The 25,864-nt window shown below is 34.6% G+C and overlaps 1 protein-coding gene across 1 annotated transcript; it reads left to right on the forward strand.

Annotated features, from left to right (window-relative positions):
- Positions 1-23,830, forward strand: LOC120117366 (4-hydroxybenzoate geranyltransferase 2-like). Its single transcript, XM_039137650.1, has 10 exons — positions 1-420; positions 516-651; positions 782-903; positions 997-1,066; positions 1,237-1,386; positions 1,472-1,607; positions 1,682-1,778; positions 1,904-2,017; positions 19,987-19,993; positions 23,820-23,830. Exons 1-8 carry the CDS (start codon positions 62-64, stop codon positions 1,971-1,973), a joined length of 1,140 nt encoding a protein of 379 aa, XP_038993581.1. The 5' UTR covers positions 1-61; the 3' UTR covers positions 1,974-2,017; positions 19,987-19,993; positions 23,820-23,830.
- The last annotated feature ends 2,034 nt before the right edge of the window (positions 23,831-25,864 follow it).

Raw genomic sequence — 25,864 nt, forward strand, 5'->3', positions numbered from 1 at the left:
CACAGTTCAGGCTTGACCAAAGTGTACATCTTTGCGATCAAGGAACCAAAACACATACACAATGGCTTCTCTTTCAGTCTCTTGTGCTTCTCTCGTTTCTGCACACCCAACAACAAGGATGTTGAAGCATCATCCCATTCTCAACACCCCATTTGCTAATCCATCTTTATTTTCTCGGAAAATTGATTCGTCGACATGTCAGTCCTCGAGTTACAAAACCCGAGTTGCTTGCAAGTCGACGATCACGTCTCCTGGAGGCAGAAAAGGTGACCGAAAGCTAATCACTGTGCAGCCGAATGAGGAAGTTGTTAAAGTTTCACCGTGGGTTGAGTACTTACCCCAAGAAATTCAGCCTTACGCTAAGCTTGCTCGTGTGGAGAAGCCTATCGGTACATGGCTACTGCTTTTTCCCTTTGCATGGTAACTAATTAACACTTCATTTACATATGATCATGTGTATATATATATATATATATATATATATATTTCTTGATTATAATTTTGTATACGTATAGGTCAGCTACGGTGGCAGCAACGACCGGAAGCCTCCCTGATTTCAAGACTTTAGCTTTATTTGTTTGTGCATGTCCACTTTTGAGGGGTGCTGCTTGTACCATTAATGATTTCCTTGATCGTGACTTCGATAAACTGGTAATTTCTTCTTTATACAGTAACTCGAAGAAAACTCAGATTTAAAAAACCCGAATCTGAAAAGATTAAAATATGAAAAAAAACTAACCTACAAAGAATTTTATGTGAACATCTTTGATTATTGTTGCAGGTGGAACGTACAAAATCGAGACCGATGGCAAGTGGCGCTGTCACACCGTTTCAAGGACTATGTTTCTTTGCGTTTCAAATGCTTTTGAGTCATGGAATTCTCCAACAACTTGTCAACAATAGGTCACTTGATATCCTGATCCCTACCTTTTGTTTTTTTTCCTCAATAATTTGTCTAATTATTTCGATCTAAACTTCTGTATTTCTCGTTTACAGCTTGATGTACGAGGCTTTATTCCTCTTCCTCATTTGTACCTATCCTCTCATGAAGAGAATGACATATTGGGTAATAACCAGTAATTATATATATAGAAATTAAAATACCTTTTGCTAATTTATGACGATGATTAGGGATAGATCGAGAGGGTGTTAGAAGGTGTAGTCAGTATAAATTCATAAGTTTACACCTTCTCATATGAAATCTAAATCTTGTCTTGGTTTCTGATGATGATGCAGCCACAAGCCTACTTAGGGTTAGTGGTCAACTGGGGGGTTTTATTTGGGTGGCATGCAATCAAAGGAGGCTTACAACCATCAATTGTGTTGCCACTTTTCCTTTCTGGTTATTGTTGGACTATCGTCTACGACACCATTTATGCTCACCAGGTAAACAAAGACAAACAATATCAATAATTTTATCTGCTGCGTTTAGTGTCATATAAAAAACACGTACTGTTTGTGTATTGTTCAGGACAAGGAAGATGATTTGAAAGTAGGCATTAAGTCGACAGCCTTGAAATTCGGTGAATCAACGAAGGAGTGTATTACTGGCTTTGCAATTGCATGCATTGCCAGTTTTGCTATGACTGGATACAATGCTGCAATAGGTAATTGATTGGGACATTTCAACAAACACTTGCATGTTCAATTAATTAATCCCATGATTATTTCCCGGAAGCAGGGTGGCCGTTTTATGCGTTTTTAGCAGCTGCGTCTGCACAATTAGCCTGGCAGATAGGAACAGCAAACCTGTCATCCCCAGCGGATTGCAATCAGAAGTATGTATCATCTAACGTTTATTCAAATATACATTTTAGAGTGTGATTATTCAAATATACATTTTAAAAAAATTAATTTTTAAAATTTTCGTATTTGATAGACATTTAAATTTTGATGGATGCAGGTTCATGTCCAACAAATGGTTTGGTGCCCTAATTTTCAGTGGGATTTTATTAGGAAGGCTCTTCTCTTAGTTTTGTATAAATAAAGGGCCATTAGACTTCATTGTTAGCTGCTAAATAGTATAGCTTTTGCGTCCATGGTTTGTATTGGGAAAATATGTAATTTTATAGATATAAAAAACATAGGGTTTGTTATAAAATCATAATAAAATCAATTTGAGAATCATATATTAATTCACAGATTTCATTGTACAACTTAATCTTTATATATAAAGTACTTTCAGTTAAGTTGATAATAAACATATAAGTTTGGACTGTTTCTATATATATATATTTGTTACATATAAATTGTTGAACTGATAAATTTCTAGTCAACAGTTTAATGGAACGGTTATAAGGATAAAATTTTGATAAATTAAAGTAAAGGGACTAACATTTCAAAATTTTATAAAATGTAGAGATTAAATTGAAGGGTAAACTACATTGGTAGTCACTGAATGCTTTGAGATGTTTTCACTTCAACCATTGAATTTTCTGCATAGCTGAATCTTCCTCTTCAATGTCCAACTCCTAACCCGCCGCCCATTACCTCATCATTCTTTTTAACTTATTTTTGTGCCTATCCATATATTTATCAGTTTTTATATTCATGAATTTTATCTCACCCAACCATACAACTATAAATGAAAACTAATAGTTAAGATGAGCTAAAAGTCAAACATTAAAAAGAAATGTTTATTTAAGGGGGGGAAAAAGAACTCGAACCATAGAAAGAATATCATAATGTAACATTACAAAAATCAACATCAAAGGCAACAATATGTAACGTAGTTTGTTATTGCAAGGTGCTGTGAAATTATGTATTTGTAGGTGACTCTTCTATAATGTTGATCATTATTATGTGTCTTTTTCTCCTTTTATTTGAATGAGCTTTTAAATGATGCATAATGTGATCTTCTATGTTCATTTTCCTTGAACAAAAATCATATATTACTAAAACAAAATAGAAAAGGCAACAGTATACAACATAGCATCAACATCAATAAATCTTAACAAAAATAGATTCAATAATTATACCAGATTTCGCCAACTCGTCTGTCACCTAATTGCATTCTGTTAGGTATGGCTCATAAATATATCAGTAAAGAGGACAGGAGATGGAGCGGAGTGAGCGAAGCGAACGCAACGAACATCAACTGTCCTTACAAAGAAAGTCTCGTTGTACTAGGGTTGATTTTGTAATTATGTACCAGAGTTTTCTATTATAAATAGAGATGTAACCTAGACCTAAAAGATCATTGAATAAAACTTCTAGCGCCGCCTAAGCACCGAGGACGTAAGCACATTGCCGAACCTCATAAAATTCTCGTGTTCTTTTGTTTTCTTTACCCGTTTTCGTCAACAATTGGTATCAGATGTCATGAGCAAAATTCGAAGTCGCGAAATTCGATGGTCAGGGTAACTTCGGATTATGGCAAACGAGGGTGAAGGATCTATTAGCGCAGCAAGGGATCTTGAAGGCTTTGCGAGCTTCAAAGCCGGCGTCGATGGATGAGGAAGATTGGGAAGAATTGCAGCAGCGAGCGGTAGGAACCATACGATTATGTTTGGCGGACGAGGTCATGTATCACGTCATGCATCTATCGTCTCCAGATAAAATTTGGAGGAATTTGGAAAGTCAGTTTATGTCCAAATCCTTAACGACAAAACTGTATCTGAAGCAGCGGCTGTATGGGCTGAAGATGCAGGACGATCACGATTTGGCGCAACACGTGAATGTCTTTAATCAAATCGTTTCTGATCTGGCTCGGCTTGATGTGAAAATTGAGGATGAAGACAGAGCGATGATTCTGTTGTGTTCGTTTCCTCCCTCTTACGAACACATGGTGACTACTCTTACATATGGGAAAGAGACTATCAACGTTGAAGAGATTACTGCAGCCTTGTTGGCTCACAACCAGCGGAAGCAGAATGCAGGGAAAAGCTCTCAAGCCGATAGCTTATATGTCAAGGGTAATCGAGATCGTGGACGGAAGCCAGAGAAGGCAGGGTCCGGGAAGCGGAATTCCAGATCCAAATCCAGGGATAAGAAGACGATTCACTGTTACAAGTACAAGGAGGCGGGACATATGAAGCGAGACTGTCCGAAGTTGAAAAAGCAGACTGATGAGAAGCGTGATGGCTCATCCAAGTCTGTGAACGTGGTCGAGGATGATAATTCTGATTGCAGTGAGGGTGATATGCTTTCTATTTCAACGACACAATTGACGAATGCTTGGATTCTTGATTCTGGATGTTCTTATCACATCACGCCAAATAGGGAATGGTTTTCGACATACAGGTCGGTTAATTCTGGTTCGGTTTATTTGGGTGATGATCGATGTTGCAATATTGTTGGTATTGGTGATGTCAGAATTAAGATGCACGATGGCTCCGTTCGGACGTTGAGTGGTGTTCGACATATCCCAGACTTGAAGAAGAATTTGATTTCCTTGGGTACTTTGCACAAGAATGGTTTTATCCCTAAGGCTGACGAGGATAGGGAAACCATTCGGATTGTTAAAGGAGCATTGACTGTGATGAAAGGCAAGATGACTGCAGGGAATATCTACAGATTGTTAGGGAGTACCGTTGCAGGTGGAGTTCACTATGTTGAGTCATGTGATGATACGAAAAAATTGTGGCATATGCGCCTTGCTCATCTTAGTGAACGTGGTATGACATAATTACACAAGAGAAACTTGTTGCATGGTGTCAAAAGCTGTAAGCTCGATTTTTGCAAGTATTGTGTTCTTGGTAAACAGACTAAAGTCCGTTTTAAGACTACGAAGCACACAACTCAAGGGATTCTTGATTATGTGCATTCTGATGTATGGGGGCCTTCCACGACATCGTATTTGGGTGGATCTAGGTACTATGTTACTTTTATTGATGATTTTTCATGGAAAGTTTGGGTGTATTTTTTGAAACAGAAATCTGAAGTTTTTGAGAAGTTCAAGCTGTGGAAAGCTGATGTAGAAAACCAAACAGGACGAAAAATCAAGTGTTTACGGTCTGACAATGGTACGAAGTACACAGATTCACAGTTCCTACAATTCTGTAAGGAGCATGGGATTCAGAGGCATTTTACAGTGCGCAAAACACCACAATAGAATGGTGTTGCGGAACGAATGAATAGGTCATTAAATGAAAGAGCCAGATGTTTGAGGTTGAATGCGGGGCTTCCCAAACACTTCTAGGCTGAGGCTGTTAACATGGCGTGTTACCTTATCAACAGATCGCCAAGGGCATCGCTGGCTGGGAAAGTTGCAGAAGAGGTATGGACTGGTCATGATGTTAGTTTTGATAACTTACGGATTTTTTGTTGTCCTGCTTATGTGCATGTACCTGCTGATGAGAGATCCAAACTTGATGCAAAATCGAAGGAGTGCATTTTTCTGGGTTACAAGAAAGGTGTCAAAGGATTCAAGTTCTGGGATCCAGTTGCGAAGAAAGTTGTGATTAGTAGAGATGTCGTTTTTGATGAACAGTCCATATTGCAGCAGAAGCAAGACACGAAAGTGGTGGATTTCGAGCAGTTTCCAGTTGAGAAACCAGAAACTTCTAAACTGACTTCTGGTGGTTCCACTATGGATGATTTGCAGGATTATAGTCTCGCCAGAGACAGGGTGAGATGGACGAATATAAAGCCTCCGAACAGATTGGGTTTTGAAGACTTGGTATCTTTTGCACTTATTGTTAGAAGTGATGATCCAGTTACTTTTCATGATGCCATTACTAGTCAGGAAAACGACAAGTGGATGGCAACCATGGTTGAGGAGATGAAGTCTTTGAATCATAATCGCACATGGGAGTTAGTTCCCCTTCATGAGGGTAAGAAGCCGATTGGTTGCAAATGGGTGTATAAAAAGAAACCAGCAGTAACAGAAAAAGAGGGGGAGAAGTTCAAGGCTCGTTTGGTAGCGAAGGGTTTTTCACAGCAGAAAGGAGTTGATTATGATGAAATCTTTTCTCCTGTGGTCAGGCACACTTCAATCCGAGCAGTACTTGCATTGGTGGCTAGTTGGGATTTGTATTTAGAGTGGATGGATGTTAAAACTGCTTTTTTGCATGGTGATTTAGAGGAGCAGATCTACATACGGCAACCTGAAGGTTTCACTCAACCTGGAAATGAGCATTTAGTTTGCAGATTGAAGAAATCTTTGTACGGGTTGAAACAGTCTCCGAGACAGTGGTATAAACGGTTTGACTCCTATATGATCAAGATTGGCTACAACCGATGTGAGTATGATTGTTGTGTCTATGTTAAGAGCCTTGATGATGGTTCTTTTATTTTTCTATTACTGTATGTTGATGATATGTTGATTGCTGCGAAGAACATGGATGATGTTATCGGTTTGAAAACTTTATTGAGTCAGGAATTTGATATGAAAGATTTAGGTGCTGCAAAGAAAATTCTTGGAATGGAAATTTGTAGGGACGGAGACTCAAGGAAACTGCGGCTATCTCAACGGGGTTATGTTGAGAAAATGCTAGAAAGGTTTGCGATGAGCAGCGCGAAACCAGTTAGCACTCCATTGGCGAATCACTTTAAGCTCTCATCAGAACAGTGCCCTAAGATAGATAAGGAAGCTGAAGATATGGAAAAGGTTCCGTATTCTAATGCTGTTGGTTGCTTGATGTATGCGATGGTATGTACTCGTCCTGATTTAGCTCATGATGTTAGTCAAGTTTGTAAGTACATGTCTAAACCTGGTAAGCAATATTGGGAAGCAGTCAAGTGGATCTTTCGGTACTTAAAGGGTACTGTGGGACATAGAATTGTTTTTGGGAGTCAGCGGGATAATCCTTTGGTTGTAGGATATGTGGATTCAGACTATACAGGTGACTTGGATAATAGAAGATCTACGACAGGGTATGTCTTTACTCTTGGTGGAGGGCCTATTTGTTGGAAGTCTACTGTTCAATCTGTTGTGGCTCTATCTACAACTGAAGCTGAGTACATGGCAGTGGCTGAAGCTGCAAAAGAAACTTTATGGCTTACTGGTTTAGTGAAGGAGTTGGGTGTTCAACAAGGTGGAGTTCAGTTGCTTTGTGATAATCAAAGTGCTATTCACTTGGCTAAGAATCAGGTGTATCGTGCTAGAACTAAACATATTGATGTAAGGTTCCACAAGATCAGAGAGTTGGTTACATCTGGAGAGGTTTTGTTTCAGAAGGTACATACTGATGAGAATGCCGTTGATATGTTCACCAAGCCAGTTACGACAGACAAGTTCAAGCATTGCTTGGACTTGTTGAATATTTTGAGTTGTTAAAGAAGCAAGGTAACCCAACCCACATTGAAGTTTCCAAGGGGCAGGATATTCGCCAAGGTGGAGATTTGTTAGGTATGGCTCATAAATATACCAGTAAAGAGGACAGGAGATGGAGCAGAGTGAGCGAAGCGAACGCAGCGAACATCAACTGTCCTTATAAAGAAAGTCTCGTTGTACCAGGGTTGATTTTGTAATTATGTACCAGGGTTTTCTATTATAAATAGAGATGTAACCTAGACCTAAAAGATCATTGAATAAAACTTCTAACGCCGCCTAGGCACCGAGGACGTAAGTACATTGTCGAACCACGTAAAATTCTCGTGTTCTTTTGTTTTCTTTACCCGTTTTCGTCAACACATTCCGAATATGACGTCAAAACCAATCGTATGAACCTGGATAAGATATTGCAAATGATTTCTTTTAGGGGTGGAGAGCCCTTATGAGAATTTTTTAATCACTCGATACCATTTCTCTTTGGAGTTCTTATCAAGTGAGTTGATCGCGAGTTAAACAATGTTTGACTTGTACTCTTTAAAAAAGTTATTACTCGACTTGATTCGTTGTAACACCTTAACCCGTATATGTCTCGTAATACGAGTTAAGATGTCACATAAACTCAACTAACATTTGTTGAACTTAAATACTTAAAAATTTTGTTTCATTTAAGAATTTCTTTTTTTTTTTAATTAAAAATACTTTTCCTTATTCATATAAATTTATAAAATACTGTTTGTGTAACATCCCAATTAGCGGGTCAGTGACCAAAATGTAAAAATTATAAACTCAGTGGTTGAATTAGAATAATTTGAAAATTTAAAGATTTATGGTGGGATTTATGTGTAGGGCTTGATAGCAATTGTGGAGTTATGGAGAGGGTAATATGGTCTTTGCATGATAAGGGATAATTATCTCATATATTTAGGGGTAAACACGTGGAGTGGAGGTTCTGCAAGCTTTTCCTTATTCCTTTCCTTATTCATTTCCTTCTTCATTTCCTTCTTCTTATTGCCGTGCACCTCTCCATACAAAGATAAATTTTTGAAAGTTATAGTTTTCCTTTAATTTTTGATTTGGTTTTGGAAGTTGAGGTGTTGTATAAGCTTAAGGAAAGCTTATATAATATTAAAACAACAAGATGAGTGTATTAGAGATGAATTTATAAAATGAGTTTTGAAATGAAATTTTGATATGGAGTAGTTTTTGAAGTTTTGTTGAGATATTTGACTTGTCAATGAGCTAATTAAAGGTTTAGGAGTATTATAAATGATTAAGAGTTTGTTTGCAATTTTGGTATGATTTTTAAATCTAAGTGTTTAAATGGGATTTTGAATAATTAGGAGTAATAAAAGAAGTCAAGTTAGTGTGGATATATAAGGGCGAGTTTTAATGTAACATCCTCAATATCGGGTGAGTGACTAAATTGAAATATTTCAGAATTTGTTGGTCAAAGTGGATAAATTGAAAGTTTGGGGGAATCACATGAAAAAGTTGTGTAGGATTTAAATATTAAAGAAGAAAATATGGAAGGACAAAATGGTCATTTGCAAGGAAAATAATTAATTTGGTTAGATATATATGGAGGCCACGTGTATGAGAGGAAGCAAATATCCAAGCTTCTAGACAACTCTTCTCCTCCTTTCTTCTTTGTGCGTATGAATCAAGGTAAAGGTAAGAATTCTTATTAGTTGTTTATTAGTTGAAATTTAAGTTTGGTTTTGCTCCTTAGATGCTAATTAAGCTTAAGGAAAGCTTAATTTGTTTTAAAACCGCAAGATGAAGGTAGTTGGAAGAATTAAAGATTTGGAGTTCTTGAATGAAATTTTGAAATAAAGTTTATAATGAGAATTGGAAGTTGAATTTGACTTGTCACCAACTTGATTAAGGGATATGAAGGGTTAGAATCAGATTTAGAACATGTGGGAATTTGAGTGAGATTCTTAAATTCTATGTGGAGGAATGGATTTTGAAGTTTAAGAGATATTGAATGTGTATTAATTAGTTTAAATATGTGTATGAGAGTTAAGAATATAAAAAGGGGATGAAATATGAAGAGTTGAGAGGATTAGGAAGGAATTTTCGTGCTAAAACAACATTTCTGGGCTATTTGCATCGATGCACATTCAATGTGTACCGATGCATCAAGGGTAAAATCCCAGAAATTGTTCAAGGTGTATCAATGCACATGAAGTGTATCGATGCACTCCTTTAAAATAAAAACATCGAATGTCATCAGTGTATCGATGCACAAGTAGTGCATCGATGCACCCGCTTAAAGTACAAACATCGAATGGGATTTATGTGCCGATGCATAGATAGTGCATCGATGTACCCGTCAAGGGATGCATCGATACATGGGGTAGTGCATCGATGCATACCTTCATTAAAAGATGGAAATAACTTTCTTTTTAGCCTAAGGAGTGATAGTTTAGAATATATCAATTATAATACTGATATGAATCCATGTATGATTATGTAGATACTAAAATCGAGCAAGCTTTGGAACGATCACCGAGTTAGAATTCGATCGAAAGGAAGGAAGTCATAGGAATAATTAGTAATCAGTGAGGACAAGGTGAGTGCATATTAGATAGTGTATTATGTTTAATGGAAATAAGACTTGCGGCAAGTCTATTTCCTATAGTAGAATGCATGAACTTATTAATATGAGAATATGTTTGACATGATACATGTGTGTTATTGATTATTGCATATATTAAATGATATGTGTGAATACAAGGTTATATGATACATGATAAATATATATAGTATATATGAACACAAGATGATATGAAAAAAGATATAAGAGTATTATGTGATTTATAGAAAACATATGTGAACAATAAATAGTAATTATATACATGTTATATGAACACAAGAGAAGTGTTATAAGTTACGTGATATATGCATATGAAATCATATGAGCAGTGATAAGTACATGTGAAGATATGAAATAATAAATAATAATGCCCATGTTATATATTATGAGGGGTAGAGGTATAGTTGGCATGCCAAGAGTCGAGGTATTATCAGTGGTCCTTCGGGACATAGTGGTCCTTCGGGACATTTCATAGTGGTCCTTCGGGACAAATTCATATGCCCCTAATGGGACCCCATATGAGCTGTGGTGATAGCATAGTGCACAACCTTAATAGACTCACATATCTACAGCTCTCACGTGTGTACATGGGCTAATAAATAAATAACATGTGTTGTATATGTTTTGTGATATTAATTGTATGATTTATCGGATGATATATGTATTGCTCGGTTGAATGAATCAGATGTTGATTAAAAAGGTTAGGTATAAGAGGATATAATTACAAGATACAAATGATAGTAAGAATTATGATGAAAATGATGTGTGATATGTATATGTATACTTTACCTTATATTTAATGTTATAATTGTTTGGTATGGCATTAAAAGATTACCTATTCATGCATGTTTAAATAGTTAGAGTTTTCTTCCATATTTTATTATGCCTCACTAAGTCTATGACTTAGCATGTAAGTGATTTACACGTAGGTACCAAGAAACAATAAGCGCAGGAATAGAAGTGGCAAGGACAACATCACTACTAATAGATCAGATCAGAAGTAATTAACAAAATATGTATTTTGGTTGTGTATAGAGTGTTGGCATGTAATAAGTTGTTAATTGCGAATGCTCTGATCGATTTTGTATTTTATGGTCTCTTTTATGTAAATTAACGTATTTTGTTTTAATGAAAGTTTAAAATTTCCCTGTTTTCTTTAAGTGTCAAAGTTTGAAAAGTCAATGTAACAGTTCAGACTCGTATCCTGGTCGGGTACGGTCTGTGGGTGTTACATTTAAGGCTTAAGGGTGACGAATATAAGAGATTTAGGAAGTTTTTGGGTTGATTTTCGAAGTAAAAATGGCCACCCTGGGCTTCGAATATTGGTACCGTTAGAACAGTACTAATACTTCAAGGGTTAAATATGTGTATTCCTTAAGGGTAGTATCGATACTCGTTGAGGAGTGTATCGATACTGAGAGGGAAGTTTTGATACCAGTTGAGGAGGGTATCGATACCAGGGGGATGGTATCGATACTATTTTTAAGAAGTGATTACAGAATGCTAATTCTGTATTAGTACCTTGAGGAGGTATCGATACCCTTGAAGGGAAATATCAGTACTGGTGGGGTAATACCGATACTTCTAGGCATAAAATGGAAAGTAATAGTTTATTGCATCATAAGTTATTCTGATTGGTTATAAACGATTTGAAGAACGATATTGATTTTCGATTGTTTTGTGTAGTGCTTGATCGTAATCAACTTCCGACAATTTGACATATTAAGTATCGATTTGAAAGGTGTTAAGGATTTGGATTAGAACTTCCGTGAGGCAAATGTGAGTGCAATTTCTCAGTTTTGCAACTGAATCGAGGAAGGCTTGCGATAAGCCAACCTCATTGTTTTCGATTGAAAATGTTATAATTTCTTTTATGTTATATTTCAATGTTTTGTTCAAGTTATATTATACAAGCTATGTTTTATGATCATACGATTATGGAAATGTGAACTTTGAACAAGTGAATGTGAACAGACTCTATGAGAGAGAAACTATGTGAATTAGAAACACTTCGAATAATGATTGAGCATAATTATGTGATTAATAGTCCAAAGTATATGTACGATGATTAGAAGTATAGTTGACATGCCAAGAGTCGAGGGTTTTATGTGGTCCTTCGAGACAAATATGTGGCACTTCGGTGCAATTTATGTGGCATTTTAGTGAAAAATTATGTGGTCATTCAGGAGAAATATGTGGCACTTCGGTGTAAATTACGAGTTGTGGTGACAACATTAGTCCACAACCTCATAGTACTCAAATACCTAGAGTTCTCAGTAGTATACATTGGGCAATTGAAACCAAATTAAATAAAGTGAAATACATACATAAGTATATCCTTGGAATATGGAGAATACGTTGGAATTCTTTATAAAATATTTTGATTATTATGATTAGCACTCTTAGTATTTGCCTCACTAAGTCATTGACTTAACGTGTGATTTTCTTAGGCATAAGTTTGAAGAAAGCAGAAGTCTGAGTTATTGAGGATAGCATATCACTTGAAGATCAGACCAGGACAAGTTAAATGTAGGTTTTTATGTTAACTTTGGTAAACGGTTGGCATGTGTTATACTTTTAATTTGAAATGCTCTGATCAAATTTGTAAACTCTTATATTTTGGGTATTTATGTAAATTATTAAGATTTTATGTAAATATGTATGTGAAGTGATTATTTTATTAAAAAGGTTTATATCTTTATTTTAGTTAAAAAATTAATTTTGTTCCTATTTATGAATTGTATATATTTTGAAAAGTCAAATATGACACCTCGAATTTGTATCCGGGTCGGGTACGGGTTAGGGATGTTACATTTAATGGTATTAGAGCCATGATTTAAGTGGTTTTAAGTTCGAAATAAAGTCATTTTAGATTTAAAAAGTATACATGCCAGTTTTTAATAAAGTCTTTCTGATCTGATAAGGTGATCGGTATGCTATCCTTACTAATTCAATTAGTAAATTGATCTTAATAGATATCGAACTTTTAAGGCTCCCGAAGTGATGCGGGAGATAAAATGGAGGAGAACAGTAACTCACTTGCCCCGAGCAGGCAGGGTGAGCAGAAGACACAACTTGGACGCGATCCTGATGTATTTCTACCCGTCTGCCTTCTCAACCCCTAAGATGAATATCCCTAAAGAGCTGAAAAGTCTAAGAGCGCCTGAATTTAGGGGAGAAGCTAAAGAAGGTTTGATTATCACCGATATATGGCTCAATGATCTGAAAGTTATGCTAGAGAATCTTTATTATTTTGATATGGAGAAATTGGATGGTGCAATTTTGTTATTAAGAGATCAAGCCAGAATTTGGTGGTCGAATGTGACGATGAGAGCTTCAAGAAATCAGGTGACTTGGCCCTTCTTCATGGAGGAGTTTAAAAATAAATACACAGGGGATCAATTTATTAGGAAAATGAAACAAGAATTTATGAATCTAAAGCAATGGAATCGCACGGTGTATGAGTTTGAGTGCGAATTCGACAAGTTGAGTTGATTTGCTGCCGAGTTAGTTCCTACAGAGAATAACTCATGTGATTGGTTTGTGGAGGGTTTATAAACCCGATTGAAAGAGTTACTTTTGGAACTTAATCTCTCTTCCTTCCAAGAGGTAGTGAACTGAGCTAAAGCTTTGGAGTGAGCTCAAAGTGAAAGATTTACGGAAAAAAGAACATAATGGAATAAGAGATCTGGTGCGTTGTCCGATTCTTCTTAATCAAATAAGAATAGAGGTTCGAGTTCTCGACCTCAGACTAGAGAAGAATCCATAGCATCCTCAGGTAGAGGATCAAATCTGGGAAGAGCAAGATAAACTTATTCGGTGGAATCTGAAGTGGATAAGCCGAAACAATGTCAGCACTATAGGAAGAACCATAGTGGAGTTTGCAAAAGGGTTTCTGGAGCTTGCTTTTAAGTGTGGAGAGGCTGGGCATTTTATTCGAGACTACCCAATGATGACGGGAGAACTTGCCCAAACAGAGAGATACATGACTGCACCGATGAGAGGAATAGGTAGATGAAGAAATCAATCCGAGTCGAATGCTCAACCTGAAGTACGCTCTACAGCTCAGGTGTACAATTTGAAGACTAGTGATGATTATGATGATCCTGAAATCATTTCAGGTACTTTTTAGATAGGGTAAATCTGTTTTAGTTTTGATTGACCATGATCGAATTATTCCTATGTCAGTAGTAAACTAGTTAAAGATTTGAACATTCCGTTAGAGCCTATTCGTAGTGAGGTGATTGTGATGAATCCATTAGGAAATAGTGCTCGGGTGAGACAAATCTGTCGATGGTGTCCCATATGGTTTCAGGGAATTGAATTCCCTGCTAATCTAATGGAATTACCCTTTGACGAATTCGAGGATATCCTTAGTATGGATTGGCTTTATCATTATCATGCCAACGTGGATTGTCGACTTAAGCGAGTTCAGTTAACAAGTCTGGAGGGATTGGAGGTTAGTGTGTCATCGAAAGAATTAATCCCTTAGCTAATGTGATATCGTTGATGTCGACCTGGAAGTTGATGCTACAAGGATTCCAAGCGTATATTGCTAATATAATTGATACAAGATTACAAGAAAAAAAGCTTGAAGATATTTCGACAGTTAGAGAGTTTCCAAAAGTATTTTCGGATGAATTACATGGGTTACTTCCAGATAAGGAGGTTGAGTTTCAAATTGAAGTAATATCATAATCAACACCGATTTCAATGGCTCCTTATAAGATGGCTCCAAATGAGTTATTTAGTGTGTCACATTGGGGTGCTCCAGTGTTATTCGTAAAGAAGAAAGTTGGTTCGATGCGCCTTTGTATTGATTATCGTCAGCTTAACAAGGTGACCATAAAGAACTAGTATCATCTTCCAATGATATATGATTTATTTGATCAACTCAAGGGAGCTGTAGTGTTTTCAAAGATTGATTTAGTTCAGGGTATCATCAGTTGAAGATACAACAAAAAGATGTTCCAAAATCGGCGTTTAGGACTCGGTATGATCATTACGAATTTGTAGTAATGTCATTCGGGCTAACTAACGCACTTGTAGTGTTCATGGACTTGATGAATAGAATTTTTCAACTGTACCTTAATCAGTTCATGGTCGTCTTTATTGATGAAATCTTAGTATATTCAAAGTCAAGGGAGGAGCATGATGTTCATCTTCGTGTGGTTCTCCAAACATTGCGAGACAAGAAGCTTTATGTAAAGTTCACTAAGTGTAAGTTTTGGTTATCTGAAGTGGCATTCCTTGGACACGTGGTTTCTGTAGAGGGCATTCGGGTAGATCCTCAAAAAGTTAGAGCTGTGCTAGAATGGGAGATTCCGAAGAATGTGTCAAAAGTTCAAAATTTATTGGGTATCACAGGTTATTATCGAAGGTTTTTAAAAAACTTTTTAATGATATCTTTGCCTTTAACCAAATTGTTAAGAAAAGATGTGCATTTTGATTGGACTCGGGATTATCAGAAAAGCTTTGAAACATTGAAGAAAGTTATGACCAAAGCTCTGGTGTTGGTGCAACTGGAATCAAATAAGGATTTCACGATTTTCAACGACGCTTCCCATAATGGTTTGGGATGTGTCTTAATGCAAGATGGAAAGGTAGTTGCTTATGCTTCAAGACAACTTAAACCTCATGAAAAGAATTATCCAACGCATGACCTGGAGTTAGCAGCTGTGGTCTTTGCATTGAAAATTTGGCGGCACTATTTGTATGGTGAGCATTGCTACATTTTCACCGATCATAAAAGTTTGAAGTATTTGTTGACGCAGAGGGAGTTAAATTTGAGGCAAAGAAGATGGATAAAATTACTGAAAGATTATGATGCAATCATTGATTACTATCCCGAGAAAGCTAACGTAGTAGCAGACGCTCTTAGTCGGAAGACTTTTACCTCTTTGTGTAGTTTGGATGCTCGAATTGTGCTAAAGGAAAATGGTGCATTGATGGATGAGTTGATGTTGAAGCCATTATTGTTAGAGCGGATTAAGGAATTACAAAAGAAAGATGATAAGTGTTTAACTTGATTTGAACAATGAGAGAAATGTAGACTCAAGGACTTCGAGGTTAAGTCGAATGGGAGTTTGTGTTCCCAATATTATTGAGTTGAAAAGAGATATATTGTATGAAGCTCATTATAGTCCTTTAACAATGCACCTAGGATAAAACAAGATGTATCAAGATTTGAAAGAGCATTTTTGGTGGCCAGGCATGAAGAGAGATATTACGGAATTTGTACCGAAGTGCCTAATTTGTCAACAAGTAAAAGCTGAACATCAGGTGCCTTCAGGATTGTTGCAACCCATCTCGATTCCTCAGTGGATATGGGAAAACATTACGATGGATTTCGTAACAGGTTTGCCCTTATTGCTGGGTAAAAAAGATTCGATTTGGGTAATTGTGGATCGCCTTACAAAACTGCACATTTCATTCCTATGCAAACGGATTTCTCTATGGATAAATATGTTGAATTGTATACCAAGGAGATAGTGTGACTGCATGGTGTTTGAATCTCAATAGTTTCCAATAGAGATCCCAGATTCACTTCGAGATTTTGGAAGTCTTTGCAAGGAGCTTTGGGTACCCGATTAAATTTTAGTATTGGTTTTCATCCTCAGACTGATGGTCAATCAGAGCAAATAATTCAGATTCTGGAAGATATGTTGAGAGGTTGTGTGATTGATTTTTTGGATCATGGGAAAGGTATTTACCGCTTGTTGAATTTGCTTATAATAACATTTACTAATCCAGCATCAAAATGGCACCGTATGAAGCATTATATGGAAGAAAGTGTAGAACGCCACTTAATTGATATGAATTAAGGGATCAGGAAGTTCATGATCCAGATTTGATTAAAGAAGTAGTAGAAAAGGTCCAATTGATTCAACACATTTTGAAAGCGACCTCAGACAGACAAAAGTCAGACGCTGATTTGAAAAGGAAAGAAATTGGATTTCAAGTAGGTGATAAAGTGTTTTTGAAAGTATCACCTTGGAAGAAAGTACTTCGCTTTGGGCTTAAAGGTTGAGGAATAAGACGATTCCACTAGTTAATGTTCTTTGGAGGAACCATAAAGTAGAACAAGCTATGTGGGAGTGTGACAAAGATATGAGGAAGCAATATCCCCACCTTTTTATTCAATGAAAATTCAAGGACAAATTTTCTTAAGAGGGAGATTTGTAACATCCTAATTAGCGGGTCAGTGACCAAAATGTAAGAATTATAAACTCAACGGTTAAATTAGAATAATTTGAAAAATTAAGGATTTATGTGTAGGGCTTGATAGCAATTGTGGAGTTATAGAGAGGGCAATATGGTCTTTGCATGATAAGGGATAATTATCTCCTATATTTAGGGGTTAAACACGTGGAGTGGAGGTTCTACAAGATTTTCCTTATTTCTTTCCTTCTTCTTATTGCCATGCACCTCTCCACAAAAAGTTAAGATTTTGAAAGTTATAGTTTTCCTTTAATTTTTGGTTTGATTATGGAAGTTGGGGTGTAACATCCTCAATACCGGGTTAGTGACTAAATCGTAAGGTTTCAAAATTTGGTAATTTAAATTAAAATAATTGAGTGGTTTAAAGACTTATATGAGAAATGAGGTGTAAGATCAAATTGAAAAGAATGAGGAATGAAAGGATAATATGGTCATTTGCAAGGAAAAGAAAAATATAATAATAATATATGGTATATATAGATACACGTGGAAGGAAGGAAAAGAAAGTTTAGAGGTTTCCAGAGTTCTCTTATTTCTTTCTTCTTCTTCACGTGTGAAGCCAAGCAAAGGTGAGTTTTCTTGTGATCAAATTCTTGATGAATTTAAGGTTTCTTATTGATCTTTAGTTGATAACTAAGCTTAAGGAAAGCTTAGATAATCTTAAAACCATAAGATGAGGAGTGTATGAAGAATTAAATAAAGGAAGTAGAAAAGTGAAATTTTGGAATAGGGTTCTTAATCAGAATTAGAAGTGAAATTTGACTTGTCATTAAGCTAACTAAGAAGTATGAGGTGTTAGAATTCAAATTAGAACATGTTGGAATTTGGGTTAGATTCTTAAATTCTACATGGAGAATTAGATTTCTAAGTTTTAGAAGTATTTAATGGATAATAATTAGTTTAAGTAAGAGTATGCAAGTTAGGGATATTAAAAGAGGGGAAATATAAAGTGTCAAGTAGAGTAAGAAGAGATTTTCGTGCTTAAATGACATTTCTGGGTAATGTGCATCGATGCACATTCATTATGCACCGATGCATCAATGATAAATCCCAGAAATTTGTTGAAGGTGCATCGATGCATATGAAGTGCATCGATGCATTAATTTAAATACAAACATTGAATGTCGTCAGTGCATCGATGCATAAGGAGTGCATCGATGCATTTCTAATAAAATGAACATCGAATGCCCTCAGTGCATCGATGCATCAGGAGTGCATCGATGCATGCCTCCATTAAAAGATGAAAATGGCTTTTCTTTTAGCCTAAGAAATGATAGTTTAGAATATACTAATTAGTATAATGATAAGTATTAATGAATTACTATGTAGATATCGAGCCTAAACGAGTTCCGGAATCATTGTCAAGTAAGATCGATAAAAAGGGAAGATAAGAGATTGGAATGGACTAGTGAGGCCAGGTGAGTGCATACTAGTGATATGTAGTGTTTAATGGAAATAAGACTTGCGATGAGTCTATTTCCTAGAGTAATATGCATGAAGTCATGGACATGATTATGTGTGGTTATAATTATATGTGATTATCTGTATTACATTGATTGTATGTATGCATGACTAAAGATAATGATATGCTTTGTATAGGCTATATGATGTATGTAAGACTTTAATATGTAATAATGGAAGAACATAAAATAAGTTATATGATAGAGTCATAAGAAATGAAATGAACATGAGATAATAAGATAATCAAGTATAAGTTATATGATATGGTATAAGTGATTATACGAGAAATGTTAGGAGACTCTAAGAGAATAGTATGAATTCGAGGGCATAAATAAGGATACATAAGTAATATAGGGAAGATTGATAAATTAAAGGAAACTATGGTTTATGTATTATAGTGAAGAGCTACAAAGTTTTATTAAAGAGTATTGTGGAAGTCATGAGAAATTGAACTAAATAAATAGATGGTTTATGTGAGTGGAAAAGGAAAATGATATAAAATAAATGGAAATTATTTATAAGATAGCATGAGATTAATTGAATATGTAATATAAACTTTATAAAGGAGTACTTGGGTAAAATCATTATATGATACAATTATAGAGTATTACTATACAAATTATATTAAAATATGATATATGAGAATATGAGTAAGTTTATAGGATATTGATAGGACATATAAGAATATTTAAATGTATGCTGATATAAAAAAGGGAATACAAAGAAATGGAGCATAAGGTAGATAATATGATATCAGTTATTATATATCTATATGATATATGTCATCAGGTAATATGAAAGGACTCTGAAAATTGATATAAGCTACGTGAAAGTGTTCTAGGTGTTTCTATATGTTATATGAAGTATATGATCATATGTGAACAAGATATGATAAGTATGTTTACATGAATAAATGTGATTGGGTGAGAAATGATAGAAATTATATGAAAACATGTATATGTGAATTAGCTTTGTAATTAGGTAAATATATGAAATCATAACTATGAATTATGTGATGTGAAAGTAATCTATGTGATTATATGTTATATGAATACAAGAACATGATATATGTGATATGTGAATTATATGGAAATGATCTACGTGTAGGTGAACTATGTGACTATGTGATAATATGAAAAGAAGCTATGTGATACGTGATATGTGAAAGTGAATTACATGTTTATGTGAATATTTGAAATGAAATAAATGATAATGCCCATGTTATGTGTCATGAGAGCTAGGGGTATAGTTGGCATGCCAAGAGTCGAGGGTCTACGCGGTCCTTCGGGACATATGTATATTCTTTGGAACATTTATGAGGTCTTTGAGGCACATACTTGGTCCTTAGTATATGTATATGATTCTTAAGGAATGATATGTGGTCCTTATGGATATTATTATATGGCACTACGGTGCAATTCTACGCGGTCCTTCGGGATATATATATATTCTGTGGAACATGTGTGAAGTCTTGTAAGACATATACTTGATCCCTAGTATATGTATATGATTCTTAAGGAATGATATGTGGTCCTTATGGACATTATTATATGGCACTACGGTGCAATTCTACGTGGCACTTCGGTGCAATTATACAAGCTGTGGTGACAACATAGTGCACAACCTCACAATACTCACATACCTATAGTTCTCACATATGTACATGGGCTAATCCAGAGATATGAACAAATATATGTTAGTGGTATGATAAATGTTATAGAAATGATATTATGTTGTGTGTGTATAGTGTTTGATTGAAAAGGTTAAGCATAAAAGTATGTGATTACATGATAAACTGTTAATGATGAATTATGTGTATGTATGTATTTACTGTAATTAATCTTATATGATTTTATATGATACGAAGAAAGCATGTAATTGGTATAACATGATAGAACAAAACATGCATGTATTGATATACGTTATGAATTGCATTATAAGTTGTTATGCCTCACTAAGTCTTCGACTTAGCGTGTGATTGTTTCACACGTAGGTTTCGAGAAGAGTAAAGAGTAATGCGGAGCAAGACAGGTCAGTTCTCCTTACCAAATGTCAGATCAGAAAATATATGTACTGGTTATAGAGTGTAGTTGGCATGTAGTCTAAAGATATAAATTGTATGAACTCTGATATATTTTGTAAATGTTTTGAATAAGTTAAATGTTATCAAAGTTTTTAAATTACTCACTATTTTATACGAATAAATGTTTGAAAAGTCAATGTGACACTTCGGACTCGTATCCGGGTCGGATACGGGTTGGGGGTGTTACATTTAATGGTATCAGAGCTATGGTTTAGCTGATTCTCGACATAAACCGAAGTCCAAAATGTCATAAAAGGTGTACATGCCAACATTGATTGAAAAAAATTTCTGATCTGATAGTGTAAGGAATATGTTGTCTTGCTAATAGAATAAGAATAATTTAATACAGTAGAAATCTGATCGTGATAATTTCGAAGTAAGTGAAAGGTGATATTCCTGATTGTGATAGCTATTCACCTGCCCTGGCCAGGCAGGATGAAGAGCGGACACCTCAGGAAATGCATAGTAAGATCAAAAGTTGATTTCAGAAAGTTGAAATCATATCTGAATAATGATAGAAAGTTTTCATCGTTTGGAATCGGAAACACGATATAGAGTAGTTTTGTTATTATGTGGATAAGATAGAATATGGTGAACAGGTGTCACCATAAGAATGTTAAAAAGATCTAATGACGTGATGAGTACGTATAGAAGAACTCAAGGATAAGTGCATCAGTGACAAGTGTATAAGATGTATAAAGTCAGAGCTTATGAGTTTGAAACGAAGTGATAGTATTGCGCATAAATAAGAGTATGTTTATGATAAGGGTTTGCAGTTAAGATAGAAAGAGTTAGCATTGGCTAACTAGAGTATGTGATAAAAATGTACTGGAATTATAAGATTATAAGATATTGTCAGGATATGATAACCATATCTGCAATGGATCTGGATATAGTTGCATATTTGGATCATAGTAATGTGGTATAGTAAAGGAAAAGGAAGTAAGAATTTGTATATTTAAGTAAAGCTGAGGATTGATAAGAAGAGTTTGAGAATGTGTATATTGATGATCATATTATAGGATACAGGAAGTCAGAATGTTGAGTTTGAGCAAAAGAAATTTCAGGATGTATGAGAATAGAGGTGAAATTGATAAGTTGAGTAAGCGAATTTTGAGATAATTTAGATTGGAAAGGATGTATATGATTGGTATAATAGGGCTTGTGCCCTAGATTGAACAAAAGTTATTATCTAGCTGTCAGAGTAAAGGTGCTAGAGTTATAAGATTGGAGGAAAGATAAAGTGGAGTTAATTGATTATGATATGAATTTGAATATAGTTGTATATTCTGAGAAGATAGCTATGATGTAGAAACAGAGATAAGTATTTACATGGAACCTTCAGGAAGGAAAATACAAGTATAAGAAATGATAAAGAATGAAGTTATGTATAAGAAATGGGTTATCAGAGTAATGAGGATGCAATGAAGATTGGTACATAAAGTTGAGTATAAGTGATAAGACAAGAGTATGTGAACATGAAAGGAAATATATGATTTATGTATAAGGAATAAGGAATAAAGAAATGAAAGGGATTGATTTAAAGGATCAGATACGATAAATATGGAAGTACAGAGGACAATTTTGATATAGAAATAAGACAAGTGTGCAAGGTGATGTGAAAATATTGTTTGACTCCTTAAAGTATATGTTTAATCACATTGAAGAAGATTTAAAGTTGTGTTTTGGTCAAATGATGACGAAATACAAGTTTGGTATGGTTATAAGGTAATTAGAGAGTTATGAAGAAATAGATGGATTTATGATATAGAGATGGATGTTACTGTCAACGTGATGAGTGACATTATATTGAATTTTAGAAAGGTTAAAGGAAAGATGCATAATCGAATGAGAGAAAAGACAACAATGGATTGGTATTACTGGTTATTGTTTATATGATAAGCAACAGAAGATGAATGTATAAACAAAAAAGATAGTTGGAAAACTAAAGGATTGAAAAGTAAGTTTCTGATGATGACAAGAAAGAATAAGTCAGGGAAGCAACATAAGAACATTAGAAGATATGTTCCTATTAAGATGTGCAGTGAAAATTCGAGGACGAATTTTCTTATAAGGAGGAGAGATTTGTAACATCCTCAATACCGGGTTAGTGACTAAATCGTAAGGTTTCAAAATTTGGTAATTTAAATTAAAATAATTGAGTGGTTTAAAGACTTATATGAGAAATGAGGTGTAAGATCAAATTGAAAAGAATGAGGAATGAAAGCATAATATGGTCATTTGCAAGGAAAAGAAAAATATAATAATAATATATGGTATATATAGATACACGTGGAATGAAGGAAAAGAAAGTTTAGAGGTTTCCAGAGTTCTCTTATTTCTTTCTTCTTCTTCACGTGTGAAGCCAAGCAAAGGTGAGTTTTCTTGTGATCAAATTCTTGATGAATTTAAGGTTTCTTATTGATCTTTAGTTGATAACTAAGCTTAAGGAAAGCTTAGATTATCTTAAAACCATAAGATGATGAGTGTATGAAGAATTAAATAAAGGAAGTATAAAAGTGAAATTTTGGAATAGGGTTCTTAATCAGAATTAGAAGTGAAATTTGACTTGTCATTAAGCTAACTAAGAAGTATGAGGTGTTAGAATTCAAATTAGAACATGTTGGAATTTGGGTTAGATTCTTAAATTCTACATGGAGAATTAGATTTCTAAGTTTTAGAAGTATTTAATGGATAATAATTAGTTTAAGTAAGAGTATGCAAGTTAGGGATATTAAAAGAGGGGAAATATAAAGTGTCAAGTAGAGTAAGAAGAGATTTTCGTGCTTAAATGACATTTCTGGGTAATGTGCATCGATGCACATTCATTATGCACCGATGCATCAATGATAAATCCCAGAAATTTGTTGAAGGTGCATCGATGCATATGAAGTGCATCGATGCATTAATTTAAATACAAACATCGAATGTCGTCAGTGCATCGATGCATAAGGAGTGCATCGATGCATTTCTAATAAAATGAACATCGAATGCCCTCAGTGCATCGATGCATCAGGAGTGCATCGATGCATGCCTCAATTAAAAGATGAAAATGGCTTTTCTTTTAGCCTAAGAAATGATAGTTTAGAATATACTAATTAGTATACTGATAAGTATCAATGAATTACTATGTAGATATCGAGCCTAAATGAGTTCCAGAATCATTGACAAGTAAGATCGATAAAAAGGGAAGATAAGAGATTGGAATGGACTAGTGAGGCCAGGTGAGTGCATACTAGTGATATGTAGTGTTTAATGGAAATAAGACTTGCGATGAGTCTATTTCCTAGAGTAATATGCATGAAGTCATGAACATGATTATGTGTGGTTATAATTATATGTGATTATCTGTATTACATTGATTGTATGTATGCATGACTAAAGATAATGATATGCTTTGTATAGGTTATATGATGTATGTAAGACTTTAATATGTAATAATGGAAGAACATGAAATAAGTTATATGATAGAGTCATAAGAAATGAAATGAACATGAGAGAATAAGATAATCAAGTATAAGTTATATGATATGGTATAAGTGATTATACGAGAAATGTTAGGAGACTCTAAGAGAATAGTATGAATTCGAGGGCATAAATAAGGATACATAAGTAATATAGGGAAGATTGATAAATTAAAGGAAACTATGGTTTATGTATTATAGTGAAGAGCTACAAAGTTTTATTAAAGAGTATTGTGGAAGTCGTGAGAAATTGAACTAAATAAATAGATGGTTTATGTGAGTGGAAAAGGAAAATGATATAAAATAAATGGAAATTATTTATAAGATAGCATGAGATTAATTGAACATGCAATATAAACTTTATAAAGGAGTACTTGGGTAAAATCATTATATGATACAATTATAGAGTATTACTATACAAATTATATTAAAATATGATATATGAGAATATGAGTAAGTTTATAGGATATTGATAGGACATATAAGAATATTTAAATGTATGCTGATATGAAAAAGGGAATACAAAGAAATGGAGCATAAGGTAGATAATATGATATCAGTTATTATATATCTATATGATATATGTCATCAGGTAATATGAAAGGACTCTGAAAATTGATATAAGCTACGTGAAAGTGTTCTAGGTGTTTCTATATGTTATATGAAGTATATGATCATATGTGAAAAAGATATGATAAGTATGTTTACATGAATAAATGTGATTGGGTGAGAAATGATAGAAATTATATGAAAACATGTATATGTGAATTAGCTTTGTAATTAGGTAAATATATAAAATCATAATTATGAATTATGTGATATGAAAGTAATCTATGTGATTATATGTTATATGAATACAAGAACATGATATATGTGACATGTGAATTATATGGAAATGATCTACGTGTAAGTGAACTATGTGACTATGTGATAATATGAAAAGAAGCTATGTGATACGTGATATGTGAAAGTGAATTACATGTTTATGTGAATATTTGAAATGAAATAAATGATAATGCCCATGTTATGTGTCATGAGAGCTAGGGGTATAGTTGGCATGCCAAGAGTCGAGGGTCTACGCGGTCCTTCGAGACATATGTATATTCTTTGGAACATTTATGAGGTCTTTGAGGCACATACTTGGTCCTTAGTATATGTATATGATTCTTAAGGAATGATATGTGGTCCTTATGGACATTATTATATGGCACTACGGTACAATTCTACGCGGTCCTTTTAGATATATATATATTCTGTGGAACATGTGTGAAGTCTTGTAAGACACATACTTGATCCCTAGTATATGTATATGATTCTTAAGGAATGATATGTGGTCCTTATGGACATTATTATATGGCACTACGGTGCAATTCTACGTGGCACTTCGGTGCAATTATACGAGCTGTGGTGACAGCATAGTGCACAACCTCACAATACTCACATACCTATAGTTCTCACATATGTACATGGGCTAATCTAGAGATATGAACAAATATATGTTAGTGGTATGATAAATGTTATAGAAATGATATGATGTTGTGTGTGTATAGTGTTTGATTGAAAAGGTTAAGCATAAAAGTATGTGATTACATGATAAACTGTTAATGATGAATTATGTGTATGTATGTATTTACTGTAATTAATCTTATATGATTTTATATGATACGAAGAAAGCATGTAATTGGTATAACATGATAGAACAAAACATGCATGTATTGATATACGTTATGAATTGCATTATAAGTTGTTATGCCTCACTAAGTCTTCGACTTAGCGTGTGATTGTTTCACACGTAGGTTTCGAGAAGAGTAAAGAGTAAT

The sequence above is a fragment of the Hibiscus syriacus genome, unplaced genomic scaffold (assembly GCF_006381635.1).
Source record: "Hibiscus syriacus cultivar Baekdansim isolate YM2019G1 unplaced genomic scaffold, ASM638163v2 tig00000916_pilon, whole genome shotgun sequence".
In the NCBI taxonomy this organism is placed as follows: domain Eukaryota; kingdom Viridiplantae; phylum Streptophyta; class Magnoliopsida; order Malvales; family Malvaceae; genus Hibiscus; species Hibiscus syriacus.